Genomic DNA, 20300 nt, shown 5'->3' on the forward strand with positions numbered 1-20300 from the left:
GAGGGATGTGGCGAGCAGTGGCTGGGGGGGGCTGAGTGGGGAGGGGGTGGGGCCCAGGGGAAGCTTCACCCGCTGCTCTTGCCTCTTCACCACAGCACCCCAACCTGAGTATGGTGCCCTGGGATGTCGCCCACCCCTAAGGTCGACTCTCTGGTTCTCCCTCCCACTTTCAGTATCACCACAGCTATTTCCCAGATTCTCGTTGCTTTAGGCATTCCTCCCTATCCACCCACTCACAACAGCCCTCCCAGGCTGCCCCAGGCATTGTCCGTTGCCCCTAGACCAATAGATAGAAACTCAACATTTAAGTTTCTAGGGCAAGCCATTTTAAAGTTTTGATTATCCACAAAAGTTAAGAAAATGTTAAATGAGAGACTCCCCCATCTTTTAACCATCATATCTTCTAAACACCTTGTCTGATGTGCCTCAAGCTCTCTAGAAAAGTGACATTAAAATCGCACCCATGAAATTACAAGTGAACTTGTTTAGTTTTGGTGTAGGTAGGTATAATAGTGGTCAGAATCAGGGCCTATAAATAATTGAAGGCTAGCTGCAACCAGACCTCTGGGAAGGCTGTTGTGTCTATAATATTCAGGCTAATACTGCTGTAGGCATTTCTGTCTGCCCGAGCTCACACTTCATTTAACTGCAAATCAATAAGACGCTTCTTCCAAAAGGAATTCTGAATGAATGTTGTGAAATAATAAAGAGAAACTCAGACCTGTTTAGAGGCCCCTTGCTAAATGTAATGGGCTGTGCTGAATTCATGGACTTGTTTGTTTATACCAGAGTAGACTTCTTTTAATACCCATTTTCCATTTGTGAATTTATTATGGGCCTTCTCTCGCTAGGGAAGGGGGAAATTACATTTTATTTCTGTGATATTTTTATATATGGAAAGAGGAGAAATGATCTGAGTACAAATGTGTTTTAATCACCTTGATGCGCAGATACTCTGGTGCTCTGCATCATTATCTGATTATTTGAATTCAGGGCCTGAAAAATTTACCCAGTACTACTAGCCTGAGTTCTTAAAAATCCATGAGTGTTATGAACATCTGTGTATATTTCCCCCATGCCTGCCTGAAGATCTTGCTTACATTGTAAATAAACAAACAATTATGCAATGTTGTGTGCAGTATTGAAGTATAACATTGTACCAATCAACTTTCTTTTTAATATATTTTTTAAAATATAACTTTGCTCCTTTTCTTTTTTTAGTCTTATTGTACATCAGATCATGGTGTCTCTTCACTTGAGTTGTCTTCAGTCTCTACTCCCTCCTTTTTCTTTTTTTCACCTTTCCTGTTCATTTATCATTTTCAACTGTCTCCCTGTATTTTCTCTCTCTTGTCCCACTTTCCCCTCTTCATCTCCATCTCCCTCCTAATGTATCCTGTTAATCTCTCTCCTCTTCTCTCTGGGCCCCTCCATGCACATATCCTCCTAATACCCATCAACCTGCACAGAAACAGAGGTTGGAAATCTTATCAGATACCTAATAGCCAGAGAGGACTAAACCTAAAAGCCAAAGACTGCTAGGAAAGATGGAGGGCCCATTGTCAAAGGGCAGTGCCGAGGTGAGGATTCATTTTCCCTCATCCTGTATGCACCAGAGAAAGGACAGAGTACTGGGGTTCCTATGAAGTTATTGTCCCTGGACCCTGCTTGGGACTCTGAGCTGGAGGTTAGTTTAAAAAAATAAAACATAGTTGGTTGACCAATTTGAAGTCTCTATTCAGCCTTTTCTACATTCTAGAAGGGTGGGGGAGAGCATTTTTATTTCTTGTGTACACACGGGCTCTCGCTCTTTCTCTGTCTCTCTTCGCCCTCCCCATCTGGCTGCTACAGTGGCAGGTGGCATGTCTCTGGTACTTAATACCGCTCCTCAGTGGCAAGAGGTGTGTCAGAATGGGACACAGTGCCACACTGAGGGTGTAGCTACACAGCAAAAGCTGTGCACAAGTGAGCCAACCCAGGCAAGCTTGAATCCTATTGCAGTAAAGACATCTCTGTGTGAGCTTCGGAGCAGGCTAGCGAGCAGAGTAAGTACCCAGTGTCCATGCTGGGTTTGTACTATCCAGAGCAGGTGTGGGCTACGCTGGCTCCAGTGCCTACCTCTGCAACCGCTGCGTGAAACTACAGCAATAGAAACTGAGAAGATGTTCATTTTTCACTTTGTGGCAGTATAGGGAAACTCTGAGCAGCCACAGAGGCTCTGGAGCTGTCCCTCTGCAGTGACCTAGGAAGACAGCACTGCATTGGTTATACTCGATTCATATTCAGTGATTTGGTTTGCTTGTTTACTGGCAGCCATGAGGATTAGAAATTTAAGTGGTGTGTGTATTTTAGTGTGTTGTAATAAAAGCTGCGTAAGTATGTGGTCATTGTCTAGAAAAGCTTCCTACTCTCATGGGTAAGTGAGCTTTCACCTTGCTAACACTCCTGGGAGATTCCTGTATTTATATTTGTAGAAACTAATACTTGGTGGTATGTGTTTGTTTTTTAGAGTGCTTGTCTTTTGTGTGATAACTCCTTGTTTAGAACTTTCTGGTTACTCCATTATTTATTTATTTTTAGATTTTATAAAAACGTGTATAGGCATCCATTCTATAAATTAAAAACATAGTGCTAACAACACATTATAAAGGATTGTTTATCCTGCCTTAACAGATAAATATTCACCAGCAAATATAACCAGAATAAAATAAACTCTAAATCCTCCAGCTCTCAGGGTGCCCCTTCCGCACTACTCCCTGGAAAATTAATGAAGCTGTAAATATTGCCAATGCCATGGCTATGGGAAATGGTAGGTATCAAACTTATATCTGAGTTTTTCATTTTCTCTCCAGCACTTGATAAATTTAGGGGGTACAGATGACTTTCTAATTATCAAAATTAGATCTTGTAAAGAAATCCCACGTTTTTCATTAACATAGTGACTCAGTGCATCTGTGTCCTTTTCTATTTCTTTCCACGAATCTCTGGATTTTATTATTGACTTTTGATCGATGTAAACAGTGATTTGCTAAACACTCTTTTCTGAAAATGCAGTATTTAAGACAACAATGTGGATTTTGATTATTTTCTTCTTTCCTGCAGATGTTCTTGAAGGCTACAATGGAACAATTTTTGCTTATGGACAGACATCTTCAGGAAAAACACATACTATGGAGGTAAATTAGCAATATTTTATTGTAATTGAGTAGGAATTTGGGAATTAAATGGAATCAGTTGTTTCAGACAATCTGGATGCCTAGAAAAATGAATTGTACTTCTGTGGCATGTGTCTTGTTTATAATGCTTGCAGAAATTTCTTCAGTGTGGAGTTTTCTCAAGGATTTTTATTGATAAGTAGCTGAAATAAGGAACAGTGAATGACAAGTGCAAACTGCAGCTTCTCCAGATGTATCATACCAGGTTAGATGTATGTATTTTTAGAGGTTTTGAATGGGATTTGTTAATCACAAAACAAAAGCAGTAATAAGGGTTTGTGTACTCATCTTGCATGCAGCATTGTGAAAATTCATCCTTCAATTTTTGTTTTTCTCCTTTGCAATCCTCTTATGGGAATTCTACTCATGCATGCTGCAGCATAAAAAGCTGAGCTTTTGAATCATTGCTCTTGAAGAGAGGAATGCAAGGCCAAAGGCTGAAGTCCCTGTGTATATCCATGTTTCCAGCACAGAGAAGCATAATGTGGTCTGCAGTCTCAGGGCATCTTACCCTTAACAAGGGGAAGGTACCCTACAAGCAGAGGCAGTTAGATGATATTTTGATCTCTTGATCTAATCCTCTGAATCTCTACAAACATTTAATTGTGTGATGGGTTTACTTACGTGTGATGCAGTCTGCGTGTTGGGCTGAGATCTGTCTCACAGCAAGAGCCTCCCAAAGTCAGTATATAAGAAACTGGATAACGTTTTTCCACCATATTTTCAGTTCAAGCTACAAACCGTAAATAGAGGGCTGTGAAAGAAGCAGCTCCAACCAGGAAAGAAGTCCTACTCAAACTTGTTTAGCAGCATCAAGCAGATTTGCTGCATGATTAATACAAGTGACCTAATTACCCTAAAGGTGTAGGGGAGAAAGCCAGTAATATTTTCTTCAACTTTTTAATTTTTGTTTTGTTTTCAGGTGTTTGTAGAATTGCTGTTAGTTTAGCACAATTGCTCCTTTACAGAAGGATTTAATAACTGATGGCTCATGTCTAATTAAGCCTGCCCTTGCTTCCTTTTTGAAATTGAGGGCTGGAGTGGGAGGGGAGAGGAAACATCAGCTCAATCCACACAGATGGTGGGATGACTGAATAATCCACCAGCTCAGAATGTAATTAAATCAAAATGTCAGCAGGGCTTGAGCTGGTGCTTTCACGTACTGTGAGGAAAGATCTCTTCAAGTCAGTTTATATTCAGAATTACAGACTCTGATAAGGAAAACTGCCTGCTGTGGAAAAAGGGGTATTTTCTTCCTTTTTTAATTTTTTTAAAAAAATTAATAAAGCCACCTGTCACATTTAAAGAGGAATCATGTCTTGTTTTCAGCTTTAATCCCTCTTTTTAACCCAACATCCTCTTGTAATGCCATTACAGTACTTTAAAGGGGGAAAACATAAGCTGATCTAAAATTGAAGAAATATTAAATCCTCAAGGTGAAGCTTTTATGGTGGATTTTCTGCAGTATATGTGAAGTATCTCACATTTCAGTAAAAGCGGCAAAGAGTCCTGTGGCACCTGAGAGACTAACAGACATATTGGAGCATAAGCTTTCGTGGGTGAATACCCACTTCGTTGGATGCATGTCACATTTCAGTGTTACACTTAACAGGACAAAGTAGTACAATGGAGCTATGGTAAACCATGTCTTGCATTTGTAACTTGCATAGGGAAGCCTGAGAGAGCCACATTGAACTAGATAAGACTCATATCAATCTGCATTTGTAGGGAGGTACCTTTTTCTTTTGTCCACTAATCTCACATGAGCTTACATTCAGTTGATTCACATTGGCTTTGAGCTTACTCTAGACTCTTCAGAAGCAAGTCTGCCATAGGTCCTCGTTATTGTATCAACGGCCTGAAATAAGAGCACTGCCTCAGTGTTACACGTTGCTAGTGGCTGCTTGTCTGCCGCGTTAAAATGTGGGAAATAATGTTCCCTTATTGAAATGAAGGGTTTTAATGAGCACAGCTTTGCTGTTCTGGTGTGTTCACTGACAGCGCTGTCAGGATAGCAGCAGTAGAGCTTTCCTCTAAACCCTTCTTGAGGTTACAGCTGGGACACTGAGAGTTTTGTAGCTTTAACTTCTGTGTTGCCAGGCCGCCGTGGTTTCTTCTGCCTTCCAACGTTGGCATGAATGTGGGGTTTTTTTGTTTTTTTTTTTTAAATTCTAATACAGTGGAACCTGCTTCAGTGAACTCTGATTTTAGTGAAACTCGATTTATCGTGAGACAGAATACAATTTCCTCCTCTTTCAGTGCGTCACAATGTGCAAATGTTAATAAATCCCACTATGCTGAGCCTCTTGAAAAAAGTATTTCTGTGTGGCAGGAGGAAAAATGTCTTTGCGAGCATGATCTTGCTTCCATTGAAGAAAGTACCTACTGTCCTCAATGGAAACAGGGTCTGGCCCTAGAAGAGGATTACAAAGTGTGTACTGGGTGTTCAGTTTGCATGCACACTTCATTTATCCTTTTTTCACATAGACCCTTTGTTTTCTGGGACTCGGCTATGTATGTGAGGAGAGGGTGGAGCATGAGAGCTCATTAGGAAAAGGAAAACTTTTTATTTTATGTTTTTACATTGTCATTTATTTGGGGTGAGATGGAATGTGTGGAAGATATTCTCTTCCCATTAGAGAAAGCACACTCCAAGCAGTACTATAGGGCAGGTGTGCTTGCAAAGCTGATTGCAGACTGATCCAAAGGGCAGGAATTAATGGCATTAAAGTTATACTGCAGTGCCAGTTCAGTAATAGCGTGTCTTAATGGCACAGATATAGGCAATGAGGCATGAGCCCTTTGGTGGCAAGGTAAAGCATGGGATCATCTCCACTCCCTCCCCCACCCCCCCAAAATAATCAGAGATTCAGAAACAATTTATATTTAATTTAATATATCACCTCTATTTTCCTTCTCACTGACTGCCGCGAACCACTGTGCTGAACAATGCAAGCTTCTCATTCCTTGAGGAGCTGAATGGTTTTGCCATACATATAGGCTTGGCAGAATTTGATTTTTTTTCCCCATCAGATGATGTCAATGTTTATTTTGAGCATTTCTACTTCCATTGATTAAAATTTTCAGTTGTGTGAAATTATGGGGTTTAAGTATTCTTTTTTTTTTTATTTTTTATTTTTTTTTTATTTAAATGTTCCAAGTTGTGGGAAATTATGAGATCAGACAATTATTTAATGACAGACATTGAGAGTCAAAAAGTTTAAACTTTGACCATTAAATCACAAATTGTCAATATATACAGAGTAAATATAATTAAATCAAACACCAAGTTGTCAGGCATTTTTCTTACCTTGCCTATCTGTAAATTTTAATTATTGTCAATGGAAATACTTTTACAGTGGTTTGTATTTGTATGGTGAAATCATGTTTACTAACATTTACCAATAAAAATCTAATTCTTCCAAACCAAACTATATAGTGGTTAACGTTGACTTTTGTATAAATACCAAAACATATAAACGTTTTAACATTAATTGAATATTCATGGTCTAAATGTAGCTGAGCTCTGCTTTTCTAGAAAGGGGCATTTAGCAGTATAACTGATTCGGTTTTTCCCTAGGATCTGTAATTCAAGGGCAGAAAACTAGTGGATACTTTGAACAAAACCCTTGAGATAGACGGCTATATATATAGAACGTACCAGTTTTCATGTTTAATTTCTGTCATACTGGCTTAATGTTTATAAGATGACTGTCACTCCACCCGCTCCAGTGTATTTAAATGTAGCAAGTTGTGTCTTCAGGGACTGTATCTGAAAACAGTAATAATAGCTGACTGATTGGTAGGACAGTTGTATATGACAAACCAATAAGATCCCAGAAATCTGTACATTATATAAAACGCTGTATAACTAGTCTGTAAATTCATAGTTTTTTCTTCCTAACTTGCTCTGATTTTTGTGTGTGTTGCTTTTACAGTTGAAATGGGTTTTACTCGTAGAAATGACTACTGACCATATTTTTAAAATGATTTCTCATGATTCATGGCAACATGGATATCTACCCAATTTTTAAAAGTAAGGGTATGATCGTGAAATCAACATCTTCTCTGATGTTCACCATTTTTATTTGTGATGTTAACACTTTTTTGTATGGGGTTTGTTTTTGCAGGCCATATCTTTGAGTCCATATGTTTTTTCAATAATAATCCATAATCACTGGAAAAATCCTTTTATATTGTATCATCAGGCCCTTTCTTTAAATATGTGTGAACGTAAATGACTGCACAAGGGGTGAGATCTTTTTCTGTTATGTTCATAGAAAGATTTTGTTTCAAGCTCTCATCATAATTCACTTAAGGTTGATTCATCTGTATAAAGGAAAGCAACTGAAAGATGTCATGCAGTTAGGGAAACTGTTTTTACTTAATATTTGGAACTGCTTGATAGGGCATAGGAAGCTGGCTGTGCCCACTAATACAGAGAATGGTCCTGTTTGCAAGACTGCATCTTGGCAACTTGGCCTGACAAGCCACAGTGTAACCAAAATACCCTCCTTCCCAGATCTCTCTTTTGGCTGCCTGCACCAGTGAAGAGTCTGATGAATGCAGCTTCAGGAGATTTTTTTCTTTTCTATTTTGGCACACACAAACAACCCTTTCCAAGTTACAGTTTGCCGTTGTGTCTTTAGGGGAAGCTGCATGACCATCAGCTAATGGGAATAATTCCAAGAATTGCACATGACATCTTTGATCACATCTATTCCATGGATGAAAACCTGGAGTTTCACATAAAGGTAAATGCAAAATGATATGTTATGTAATGGGTCAGATGGAAGACAATGAACTGGACGGTAAAACTCCATTTAGTAACAAAATGTAACATTTCACTGCAGAGTTTTTCATTTTTCCTTAGGTGATTCAAAGACCCATTAATATAAAAGAGGTTTTTGTACAGGAATCCGATGTAGTTGTGTCTGCCGTAGTTAGGCTATGGGAAATATCCTTGCTGGGATTTTTTTCTGTTTGTATTTCTTTCAGATCTCTGTAATAGTATAATGCACTGTTTCTCTATATTCCTTCCCTAACTCAAATACATGGAGTTTCAGATCAGCCCTTGTTGTTAGTTATTAGCAGTTTGGTATGCATGGCACTTTACTGAGAGACTATAGAGCAGGGGTGGGCAAATTGCAGGCTGCGTTCAGCCTGTCAGACCTTTTAATCCGGCCCTCGAGCTCCTGCCAGGGAGCGGGGTCGGGGGCTTGCCCCACTCCGTGCATGCTGTGGCTCCACGTGGCTCCTGGAACCAGTGGCATGTCCCCCCTCTGCCTCCTACGCGGAGATGCGGCCAGGCGGCTCTGCGCACCACCCCGTCCGCAGGCACCGCCCCTGCAGCTCCCATTGGCCATGGTTCCTGGCCAATGGGAGCTGCAGAGCCGGCGCTTGGGGCGAGGACAGCATGTGGAGACCCCTGGCTGCTCCTATGTTTAGGAGCCGGAGGGGGGACATGCCGCTGGTTCCAGGAGTTGTGTGGAGCCATTCTAAAACAAATTGGCAACAGAGTTATGAGTATAGCTTATTTTTTCCATAGAATAAAATTATTCAGATAAAATGGAGCCTAACTATACAAATACTCACTGGACAAAACTTAATCCGGATACTAGTAGTCACAACTCCATTAACTTAAATGGGGTTTTGCTTGTTTGTGCCAATGCTGAGTTAGCCCTTTATTTTGAGGTTTTTGTTCATTGTCTCTCCCAATTTTTTTTTTTTTTTTAAACAAAGCATCGTTTCTCTTCAGCTCACTCCTCCTTTTGGTCCTGATTCAGAAAGCGCTTATGCAGGTGCTTAACTTTAAGGATGGGCTTAACTTGGATTAACTAGATTAATACAGATGTTGTACTAAACCTGCTAAAAGTGTCGTCTTGTAATGTATATCAGTATAGCTTTTGCAAATGTCAAAGTGGTACCTCACTACATATGCTAAGGTAACATTTGAGCTTATTTAATTTTCTGTGATCTCAGTTTGCATTTTCAATTCTGCATATCTCAAGGGACTTCGTGAAAGAAAAGAGCAAAGGTAGATTGATTCACCTTATTTTGTTGATGGACCAGTGTGAAATTACCCTTCACTGGGTAGTACTGTACACCTTTTTAGTGGAGTCATTTGCCTCCTCTTATTTTCATAGATATGGCAGTGTACGTAAAGAACAACACTTTTGAGTCAGTGCTATAAATCTAAAACAAACACTTGTTTTGCCCTAGGTTTCTTACTTTGAAATTTACTTGGACAAAATAAGGGACTTACTTGATGGTAAGTAACGGCATGCTGTTTTGTTCCCCACTGGCTGGGTTGTGGGGAGTTTGGGGAATGTATTTCTTTCCTATTTATAATTGATTCAGTGCTGTCGTATTGAAAAGCTTGAATTAAATTTACAGTTGAAAGACTGAATTTCTAAATTTTATTTAAACTGGCTTAGGTTATCTGATTATCTGTCTCTTACTTTATGATAATAGAAGAGGCATTTGAATTGTTGAGACACTGTGTGCCACAGCTTTTCTGTGTAAACAAGGATGTTTCAGTGGTGTACAAAATCCAAGTGCCAGAGGTGCATTTGTGTCCAGTGTCGATACACATAGCTTGCTTATAAGCTATAGACTTCTGAGATTTTGTACTTTCTTGCCAACCAGACTACTTCTGAGTCCTGCAAACTAACATTTTCATGCATACTGTACATGTAAACCTCATGACTTACAGCCAGTCTGCAACTGAAATGCAGACTTTATACAGTATTTGTCAGAAGTTAGGTTAGATTTACATAATTACATTTTAGCCCAGAGTATGAGAATAGACCAAGCTTTAATCAGTGTTTTTACTATGTTTCTGTCGGTTAGAAGAACTTGGGAACATTACAAAAATAATAGATTGTTTCAACTGTTGTTCCAGCCTGCACCTATTCAGTTAGTCTGGAGATGTGGGAGGGGGGTAAACTGTAATATTAACACAAGAGCAGTGAAGTTGGCTGGAACTCTATTAAGCCTTGGAAATATTTGCTTTGTTCAGGAAATCCAAGTTGGTTTCATGTTTCTTCAATACGTGTTTATACTGATTTGAGCATGCAACAAAAACTCTCAGCCATGAAAATCATTTTAGATAAAAAGCCCGCCCCGGAAATTAAGGGTAACTTTTTTTTAAAGTAAGGAACAGGGAAAAAAATCCTCATTCTGAATTTGAGTTTTATAATGAGTTATACTGTGTTCAGATTATTCTTTTGTCATTCCTACAATTGACAGAATTTGTAAGTGAAATGCTCCTAATACATGTAATCTTTCTTCCAGTGTCAAAGACGAACCTTGCAGTACATGAAGATAAAAACAGAGTTCCATATGTAAAGGTATAAGGAAGACTTTCATATGTTTGATTTAGTTCATTTTTCCCCTTCTCCCCACCCCATGGGTCCTTAAACCAGCTTCTACTTTTATGTGGGGATTTCCATTTGGACCTTCCTGAACATGCACTTTGTGTGTGTGGGGGGGAACAATTAGGAGTCTGGTGGCACCTTAATAAATCTGTTAGTCTTTAAGGTGCCACCAGACTCCTCATTGTTTTGGTGGATATAGACTAACACGGCTACCCCTCTGATACTTTGTGTGTGTGTGGAGGAAATAGAATTTACATAATAAAAACCCTGAGCATGTAGGCAATTGTGAGGAAAATAAGGGGTGTGTGCATGTGCATGCCAACACGTGTTGAACTAGTGAATTTGGTGGTTTTTGTATTTGTTTGTTTGTAGGTGGTTGTTGCTTAATCCGTTCTGAATTGTAGCTGTAATAGTCCTTGCATTTAAACAGTTTTGTGAAACATTGATCAGATTGAATCATTTCTCTTTGCTTCACTTCCCAAGTGTTTTTAAATGATTACATTTCATTATACATGCTTTTAAAGTGAAACATTTATATTAATATTTAATACGGAACATGATAGAGAATTGAAGAGCATAATTTTTTTTCTTCAGAATTCATTGGTATGGATGCTATGTTTGGTTGATCTATAATCTTCCAACAAACATAATGCAAAATGTTGTCGTTTTACAAACAACAATGTAGATTGTTGTTTATCAGCTTCTTGCTCCTCTACTTAAATTCCATAGAAAATGAAATTGGACATTTCTGATGAAAAGGGGAAGTATTCTATTTTCTCTTACCTCTTATCTTCAGATGGGAGAGCAAAGAAGGCCAAATCATTCCATAAACATTACCATATTACAGGAGAGAAGGAGAGCAATCTCCCCCCTGCTCTTGAGCTGGGAATGAAAAAGTAATTGTGGCACCGGAATCTAAAAGAACTTAGAGGTTTTACTGGAAGTTATTTGATACTTCAGCATTTTCTGATTGTATAGAATCCTCTTATTTGGAGTGTTTGATTTGATTGATCCTTTAATGCAATCTGAGAGTAGAATCTTCTCAAGTTACCCACCATAAACCCTACTGAAGTCAATATGAGGGCAGATTTTGGCCATATCTCTTTTAAATGTTCATATTGGATATTTTTTTTTTTTTGCCTGAGAAAGATGAACATTTTACATTACTATGAAAAGATGCAAAGACACATTTTCTATACTTCTAAATACTGAATTTACATGTTTCTAGGGGTGTACAGAGAGGTTTGTCTCTAGTCCTGAAGAAGTTATGGATGTCATTGATGAAGGGAAAGCAAACCGCCATGTAGCTGTTACAAGTAAGTGATCTCAAACAAGTATATAAAGAAACAATAGTGCTTAGTACCTATATTTTGTCTCTTGCTTAGATTAGGAAATAACAGCCCAATCCATCAAAGCACGTGGATAATCCTATTGAAGTAAACAGGACTACTCATGTGCTTACAATTAAGGATGTGTTTAAGTATTTTACTGACTTACTCACTCTAAGATACCAGTGTGCTAGAACAGTTGGTGAACGTTGACTTTTTAATGATGATCTGTGATGTGAGAAGATCTTTTACTTTGGCCCAATAAATGACTCTTGGAGAGCATTAAAAAGCAATTGGGAAAACCAAGTGCAAATACACATTTAGGGCTAGTCCAGCTCCAACTGATAATTTGAAAACTCCTATTGACTTCAATGGGAGCTGAATTGGAACCTCAGTTTAACATGCATTGCAATTTCTCGACATAGGCTTTGTGAGATTCCTTACATTTTTAGCAGCGATATATACTATTGTATAACTGTGCAATGAAAGGTATAACTTTTTAAAGAATGGCTTGTGATACTGTTTTCAAAATAACATGGAGATTATTTTTTTAAGATTTGTCTTAAAACACATTAAAATATTTTTAAATACTATTTTGTAATATTTATTTTAGCAGCCAAAAGTTATAGAATGAAAAGTTATGAAATATTGTCAAGCTAGTGGGTTTTTTAAAATCATTGTTAATTGCTATTTTGTATTGTGGGTGACTGTTGTGTAGACAGTCTGTTAGTGTTGACTTTAGTTATGATGTGTGTTTCATTAAGAAAATGAGCAGTGGATGGATGCAGTAACTACATATAGCTCACTATAGTTTGTTTGACAAATTATACCTGAAAAATAATTTCTGAGCTTTTACCAGGGGAAAACAAGTAATTTTTACTTTTGAGCAATGGATTTCTATTCAATTGTAATTTAAATCAGTCCAAATTATAATGCTAGATTTCATAACTTTGGCTCTAAAATGTATTAGCTTGTCCACAGTTTACTGCTGTTCAGTAAACCTCTGATATCTTGAAAACGTGAATGTAGGCATCCGATGGGTTCCAGGCTGAGGTTTTGTTTTGTGAATTCTAGGTTTTGTTCCATATTCCCACTATGCCCCTGCCCTCACTTTGTGATTTGCTCTAGGTTTATGATTTATCTCTGCCTCAGTTTACTCATCTGTAAAGTAGAGATAATAGTTTCCTACCTAACTGATGATGAGATTCTTAACGTTCACAAAGTGCTCTGAGATTACTAAGTGAACGGTGCTGTGTTTTAATGGAATTGTCACTACTGCTGTTGCAGAATGCATTTGATGGAATCCTACTGATTTGGGGCTTCTTTGCATGCATACATTTCATTGGCTACATTTAGAGTTTTGAGACCTGAATATAACACATAAGATTTTAAAAAGTGGAATTGTTTATCCTTTTCTGTATTATCATTCAAATTTGTGGAGGAATCAGTTGCTCACAATAACACATAAAGACGGCAGAATAAGCTCTTATTCTGCTCTGTCTTTTGCTTTGTTTCCTTATCCCACTGAAGCAGTGGCCTGGACTGAGTTCCAGTAGCTGGAAAGCAAATAAACCTTTTAAAACATGTATTTATTATTTTGTATTTTTACTGCACCCTATACCAGAAATCTGTAACTATTGTCATGGTGCATTATACCATGCTAGGCATGGTGATGAAAAAGACAGATACCTTTTGATCCAGTCCCCAGACTATAGCATAGGCTGCCTTTGATGCAACTAGTGACTTTGGCACAGACAAATCTCATTACTCAAGTATATTTGGAAACTTCTTCCCTAAAAAAGCAAATGACTACCTCCTAGCCAATTCTGGCAGTTCCTTCTGAATCCTTCTTGTTCTTCAGTTTGCTGTTACTCAGTGGATTTTCCCCTACACTCTCACCTTCTTCTTTTCTGAAGTACTGTGCTCTTCTGCTTTTGCTTTGCCTTTCTTGCCACACCTAAAAAACTTCTATAGAACAGCTTTTCTTTCTGTCTTTCTTTTGACTGAACACCCAAATCTACTCTTACCTCATATCCAGCCCCACACCAAGGTGTAGAAGTCCAGACAGGAATCAACCAGAGAACGAACTAGTGCCGGGGTTGAAAGTAGGGAGAGGAAGAGGAAAACTTTGGGAATGTTGTAGAGAAAGTGAGGGGAGAAACAGAGTGGAACTGAAGTGAACACAAAGATTGCAAGCTTGGGAGAGAAGAAAGCCAGTAGTGAGGTCAGTGGTGATAGAGAAGTGGGGGTGGAGGGAAAGGAGGTGGTTACTTTTCTGACATCTTCTCTTGGATATCTCACTACAACCTCCAACACAATGTGGTTAGATCCAAGCTTATGTTGTATGGAAACTTGCACTGCACCTGACCATGCTGTACCTATTGTGTGGATCATTGAGGATTTCAGGCCCCAGAGCTCTCACTCTGACACACAAGCAACAAAAATCACTTTAAAATTCCCATACAAATCCTCATGTGTATTTCTGAGGAACTCTATGGCAACGATTACATCCAGACCCATTTCAACTCAGATGCTTTATGACTTGCATCATAATTCTCAAAAACACTTGCACTCCACACCTTAACAAACTTCCTTCCCATTCCAATATACTGTAGTCATTCTCTTGTTACAGTACTATCTTTCTTAATAATGTATTTTCTAGCCTCTGTGTGTGTGTGTGTGTGCACGCGCGTGCGCATGCTATGTCCTTGTTACCAAACACAGCAGGGGAATTGTCACATTCGGGGGGGGGGGTGCAGTCCAGACCAGCGAGAGGCTGTGTCACCGTCTGCCCCGCAACCTTGGGAGCCTCACAATGCTTTGCTATTGTAGCTTCCAACCAGGGCTGCTCACAAACAACCTAACAGCATGCAGGCCACACCCTGAGTGTCTGTGTACAGCTACACCCCTGGTCCAGCAACCCCAACCCCAGCAGCTTGTCAGCAGCCCTCTAGTCACACTCTGTCTTCTGCCAGCCTGGATTACTAGTTGCAGGGTGATACCAAAACACTCCCAGTCCCAGATTTTCCCAGAAACATGTTCTGCACTGTCCAGCCCTTTCCTGGGCAGGTTAGATATTAAAGTTCTATTGCCCCCACTAAAAGGTCAATATTCAACAATTTGCTACTTTTATTTGGCAACTGGATTAGTTTAGACAAATGTATTTAACTACAAAGAGAAGTTTAAAGCGAGTATAAGGTATTAAAGTTAGAAATGGTTATTTAAAAAAAAAAAAAAAAAAAAGATAAAACGCCTCCTACTAGCTGAAACTTACAAGCTAGACTTGGTGTAAGGTAAAATCTTTACGACATGTTCCCAGCAACAGGGGTAATCAAATTCTCATGTCAGGATCAGTCGGTCCCGAAGTCCAAGGGCTGGTTCCTTTGTCATCTTATGTGAAAAGAGAGAGAGAGCTTGGGATGTTTTTGCCCTGTACTTTTATAGTCCAGTTACCTGTTGAAATTCATTTTCCTGAGGATTACCCCTAGATAAAGTTCATTCCAGCTGTGAGAAAAGAAATATGAAGTCTCTTGGTGAAAGAGGTTCCATGTTTGCTAAGATGCAGATAGATCTGTTCCTGCCCCCCTTCATTGCCAAAGAATGGCCACTTGACCGGTGATTGCCAATCCGTTTTGATGACACCTGGGTAGAGGCATCATCTTGTCGTTTGTTTACCTCCTCCCCAGACTTGTCTGGTAAACACACTGTAGTAATAATTTCAGTTTGTTCATAACTCTTAATATGCATCTTATACATAGGTTACACAAGAAGATTGATCAGTGTGGTGTTAGTTTTTAAATGATACCTGACACGGCATATTTTGCACAGAGATTATTACAATAATGTGTAGCGTGTGAATATAGGGGTGCTTTTGATCACAGGAATATCATCTGTAATTCTGCTTTGTACTCCTAAATCTCTTGGGTTTTCATTGACTTTTTATTTTAATGAAAACAAATTAGGATTCTCAATTTTGGCCCAAAGTGTATGCTGTTTAAGAAAAATTATTTGGTGAGGGTCCTTCTAAAGAAACACTTCACATTTTCCACCCCATCACCCCAAGATCATGTCATTTATCATGAATCTGGCTAATTTTTTAGCCATGTGAGTGGAAAATAAAAGCTCATTCTAGACAGCATAAATGTTATCCACTCCTCTTGAGGGGCAACTGCTTTCAGAAGGGTTCAAGAAGTTGTTGTCTGAAATTTATACTTTCAAGTAGACTATGGTGTGGAGTTTCCATGCTTATTGACTAGTCACAGGCCAACTATGATAAAATGAAATAAGAACACATATTGGCAGATTTTTAAAATTTCTACAAATGGGAGTGTTAAAACCATTAAAAGTATTATTTCTTTATAGATATGAATGAACACAGCTCTAGAAGCCACAGTATCTTCCTGATTAATATTAAACAAGAGAATGTAGAAACTGAAAAGAAACTCAGTGGAAAGCTTTATCTGGTGGACTTGGCTGGAAGTGAAAAGGTAATGAGTACATTTTTATCAGTAATTTTTACCAGGCTTAGAAGTATTATTGTATTCCTAAATTGAGTGTGTTTTGTTGCAACTTAAATCTATGGATGTAGCTTATGCAACTTCTGGAACTAAACGTAGCATATCTATTATTATTATTATTATTTATTATTATTATTATTATTATTTATTATTATTTTATTATTAAAAGTCTAGTATGTAGGTAAGAATATTGGCTCAAACTTAATCTGTGACATGTTTGGAGTTCAAGGTCAGGCAAAGCAACAGGTCACTAGTACTAACTAGAACGAAATGCAAAACACAGCATCTGTAGTTGGTATTTAATTTGTAATGGAGCAAATTGCAACAATATAATTTTCATATAACTTGACACATTCTGTATCAGAGCATGTATCTTCATGTTTGCTTTAATGGAAGGCCAGGTTTGTTCACTAGCATCTAGAGAAAACTGTTATGGGCATGAGTATAGACTTTCCACCAGTTTTTGTTTGGGGGTGTGTGTGTCATGTAAGATGTTAGATTGGGCCATTACTGTAGTTTTAATTCAGACATATCCCATTTCCAGTGCTTCCGTTTTTTAGCATATTAGGGTGTTGAGACATTAGTATTTAATACAGTTGGTATAGCTGAAGGCTACATGTATGTTATTGAGGCTCCCTGCATGATAATTTTCATAACACTGATGGCATAAGCTATTTTTGCTTTCATTTGGATACAGAAAAAATGTTAAGCAGAATGAAATTTATATCTGTTTACTCAGAAGAATGAGCCCAAACAGAATTACAATGGAACAAATCTCCATTTTGTTGCCCAGAATTGATCTGAACATCAAAGAAAATGTTCTTAACATGCAGCCAAACAGAATGTCTGGTTGCAAATAAATAATAATAAAAAATTCCTTGGTTAGAAGGATTACTTCAGATCTAATTTAGGACTTTGTTGCATTTCTCTGCGCTGTCCACCCACACACTTTGGACTAAAGTATTTGAGAAATAATCAAACCTAAATAGTATAGATGGGTCTTCCATAATGGTAATAGACTTTTTTTTTTTTTTTGGTCACTTCAGAGACAAATGGGTAAAATAAAATGTTGTGTTGCAGTATATTGCATGGTTGGTAAAATAGCCTTCTTCATATATTGGTTGATAATTCTATTGGTGATTGGCAGCAAAAAGCACTTTCACTTAAAGAAATGTATGCATGGATTTATTTTATGTCCATTAGAGAATTCAGAATATTGTTATAGCAGTTTGGAAAATGAGTTCCCAGTTAGCTTCCCCTCATCCTTAAATTCACAGATTTGTGATTTTGTTAAATTGGTTTGGGGGCATTAGGAAGACAACCTGAAATTATGCAGCCTCTCAGTAGGTTAGCCTGTTCATTGATGGAAAAATTTTTCACTTGTCCGTGAGGTAGCATCCATTTCCCACAGCTGGATGCAGAAGTAATATCAGACATATATTGTACCTTTAGCGGTACAATTAAAAAGAAATATATGGCCTGATCCTACACTTCTTAAAATTCCCATTGAACTCAGTGGTTCCTTTGACCAAGTAAGGACCCACCCATAGACGATGTTTCTTCTTTGAGCTAATGGGAAGAGAACCAAGAGAAAGATGGGAAAATGCCATTAAATAGACTTTGTCTAAGGTACTTTAAAAGTATTAGATACCCTCAAACTAAAGAAGTTATTTTAAAAAATGTAACATTTTTGCTCTTCCAAGGTTCTGTAACTTTTCCATTGTCTCTTCCTGTATCGTAACATTATTTGCACAAGCCCTCATTGACAATTTAATCTGACATATTTCTGCTATCTGGTAGGTCAGCAAAACTGGAGCAGAGGGCTCTGTTCTTGATGAAGCTAAAAATATCAATAAGTCTTTGTCTGCTCTGGGCAACGTGATCTCAGCCTTGGCAGAGGGAACTGTAAGTAATCCTTTTTACTTTTTGTGCTACTAAATAATAATTAAAAAAAGCTATATTTGTCAATCAGCTTTCTTTACCATGGATACATGAAATAAGCCGACATTTCCATTTAGGAAGGAGAAAGGGGAGTATTAGCTTTGAACTGTAAACTAATATAACACTGTCCTTTTCTACTGAATCTAGAAAGTATAATGAAAACTAACTCCTAGTGACTACCAGTTGAACTATTAGCAGGCACAACACATCTTAATAGAATTAAAACAAGTATACCTATGTCACGCGTTGCAAACTCAGTAAAGTCTAAATTGTTGGTATCTCGTGCTCTTTCTAATGTGCCTATTAAAAACATTGTTTGAAGAGTAATTTATCTGTCTTTCAATTAGAAAACCCATGTTCCATACCGAGACAGCAAAATGACCCGAATTCTTCAAGACTCCCTAGGTGGGAACTGCAGAACTACCATTGTTATCTGCTGTTCTCCCTCTATCTTCAATGAAGCAGAAACCAAGTCTACCCTAATGTTTGGACAAAGGTGAGTCCACCCAGCATTGGCCTGGACGTTGTTTCTTCTGTCTGCCCGCCCTGGCTGCAGGTTCTGAACCAGCTGAATTGCAGAGTGTTTAGAAGAGAACTATGTTAGGTGGACATTGGTTTTTAAATAGAGGCTTCAGTTTCTGTACAACCTGTAGTTAAAAAAAATTATTTTGTCCTGAAGGATGCTTCAGAAATATAAATGGTATAGTTGTTCCTTGGATTATAAGAAAAAATAAATGTTACAATGGCAAGAAACTAAACTAGTCAAGAGTTCAAAGCTTGTCACTGGAAGGACTAAGCACAGTAGCATCACTTCAAAATGTTATGGAAATGGCAACAGCACTGTGTTTTTCATCCCCGAGCTAACCCCGTAGCCAACTTCTGGTTTTGCTTCATCTAGGGAGCTTTCACTTGAGGCTGCTTTTGAAGCTTTTGAGGTTTAGTTTTCCCTTGAATGACAGCTTGATGTAACTGACTGGACTGCAAAGGAAGCATTTTCTGCTGCCACTTAGGAGGAATATAATGTGGATTTGTGTGTAATGTCTTTTTCAGTAGGTTTATGCATAAATGGGATCTTGCCACTTTTAAAGATCTCTGGAGATGAAGGCAAGGATGAAGCAAAAAGGGTGGAAATGGTCAGAATGAAAATCTTTGTCTCACACTGGTCCACAAGAAAGTTCTATGAAGTCCATGGTGGGAGTCTGTAAAAATATGCCAGACTCATTGAATAATTAGTGTTTTTATTATAATCTATGGAGCCTCTGATACTTTTGGAAATGACTTGCTTTGTGTAGTGTATGACTGATAAACAAAACAATATGTGCTAATAATTGCTCTTTGCAATGTAATTTACTTAACCATTGTATAATATATTGGAATCTCATTTATCTGTCAGAAATTGGGTTATGTTTTTTCAGGTGCACAAATTGCAACAAAACCCACCCTTCTGAAGGAGCATTTTACAGGGGATGGTATAAGAATGTGTAAAGTTTTACCTGGCAACCCTTTATTCATTATGGCCCCATTCCAGCTTCTATGAAAGTTGATAGCAGTTTTGCTATTGACTTCAGTGGGAGAAGGATGGGACCTGTATTTCTTAATCAGTGCCTGATGATGATGACTTCCTTGCATATAGACCAAAAGGGGCATAAAGAGTGCAATATGTTGGGGCGGGGGAGCAGTGAGGGGGCAAAGGAGGAGGTGAAAAGGCTCACAATTCCTGTCCCTCTCTATGCATTTGGAGCTTTGCTGTGTGGGGCAGTTAGTGGGTGGAGCCAGAGGTGACAGTGAGTGGAGCCATTCTGCAGCACTCTTCCCTTATGGACATTCTGATGCTGCTCCAGTATTAACTTGCCCTTGGCATCTGCTAGGACCCAGATGTGGCAAAGCAGACATGAGCTATGGGAAGCATGACTGACTTCC

General features: G+C 38.4%; 1 protein-coding gene across 3 annotated transcripts in view; it reads left to right on the forward strand.

Moving 5' to 3' along the window:
* KIF5C (kinesin family member 5C) overlaps nucleotides 1-20300 on the forward strand; it is a 120133-nt gene that overhangs the window by 46702 nt on the left and 53131 nt on the right. For all 3 annotated transcript variants that reach the window (XR_012641416.1, XM_074967323.1, XM_074967325.1), the window contains exons 3-10: nucleotides 3103-3176; nucleotides 7865-7969; nucleotides 9438-9486; nucleotides 10512-10567; nucleotides 11823-11910; nucleotides 16285-16409; nucleotides 18240-18344; nucleotides 18728-18876. Coding sequence is in view for 2 of the 3 variants with exons in the window: in XM_074967323.1 (XP_074823424.1) it covers nucleotides 3103-3176; nucleotides 7865-7969; nucleotides 9438-9486; nucleotides 10512-10567; nucleotides 11823-11910; nucleotides 16285-16409; nucleotides 18240-18344; nucleotides 18728-18876 (751 nt within the window). In the remaining variant the exon portion in view is untranslated. The remainder of the gene's footprint in view (nucleotides 1-3102; nucleotides 3177-7864; nucleotides 7970-9437; nucleotides 9487-10511; nucleotides 10568-11822; nucleotides 11911-16284; nucleotides 16410-18239; nucleotides 18345-18727; nucleotides 18877-20300) is intronic.

This window comes from Natator depressus, chromosome 11 (genome assembly GCF_965152275.1).
Source record: "Natator depressus isolate rNatDep1 chromosome 11, rNatDep2.hap1, whole genome shotgun sequence".
Taxonomy (NCBI): domain Eukaryota; kingdom Metazoa; phylum Chordata; order Testudines; family Cheloniidae; genus Natator; species Natator depressus.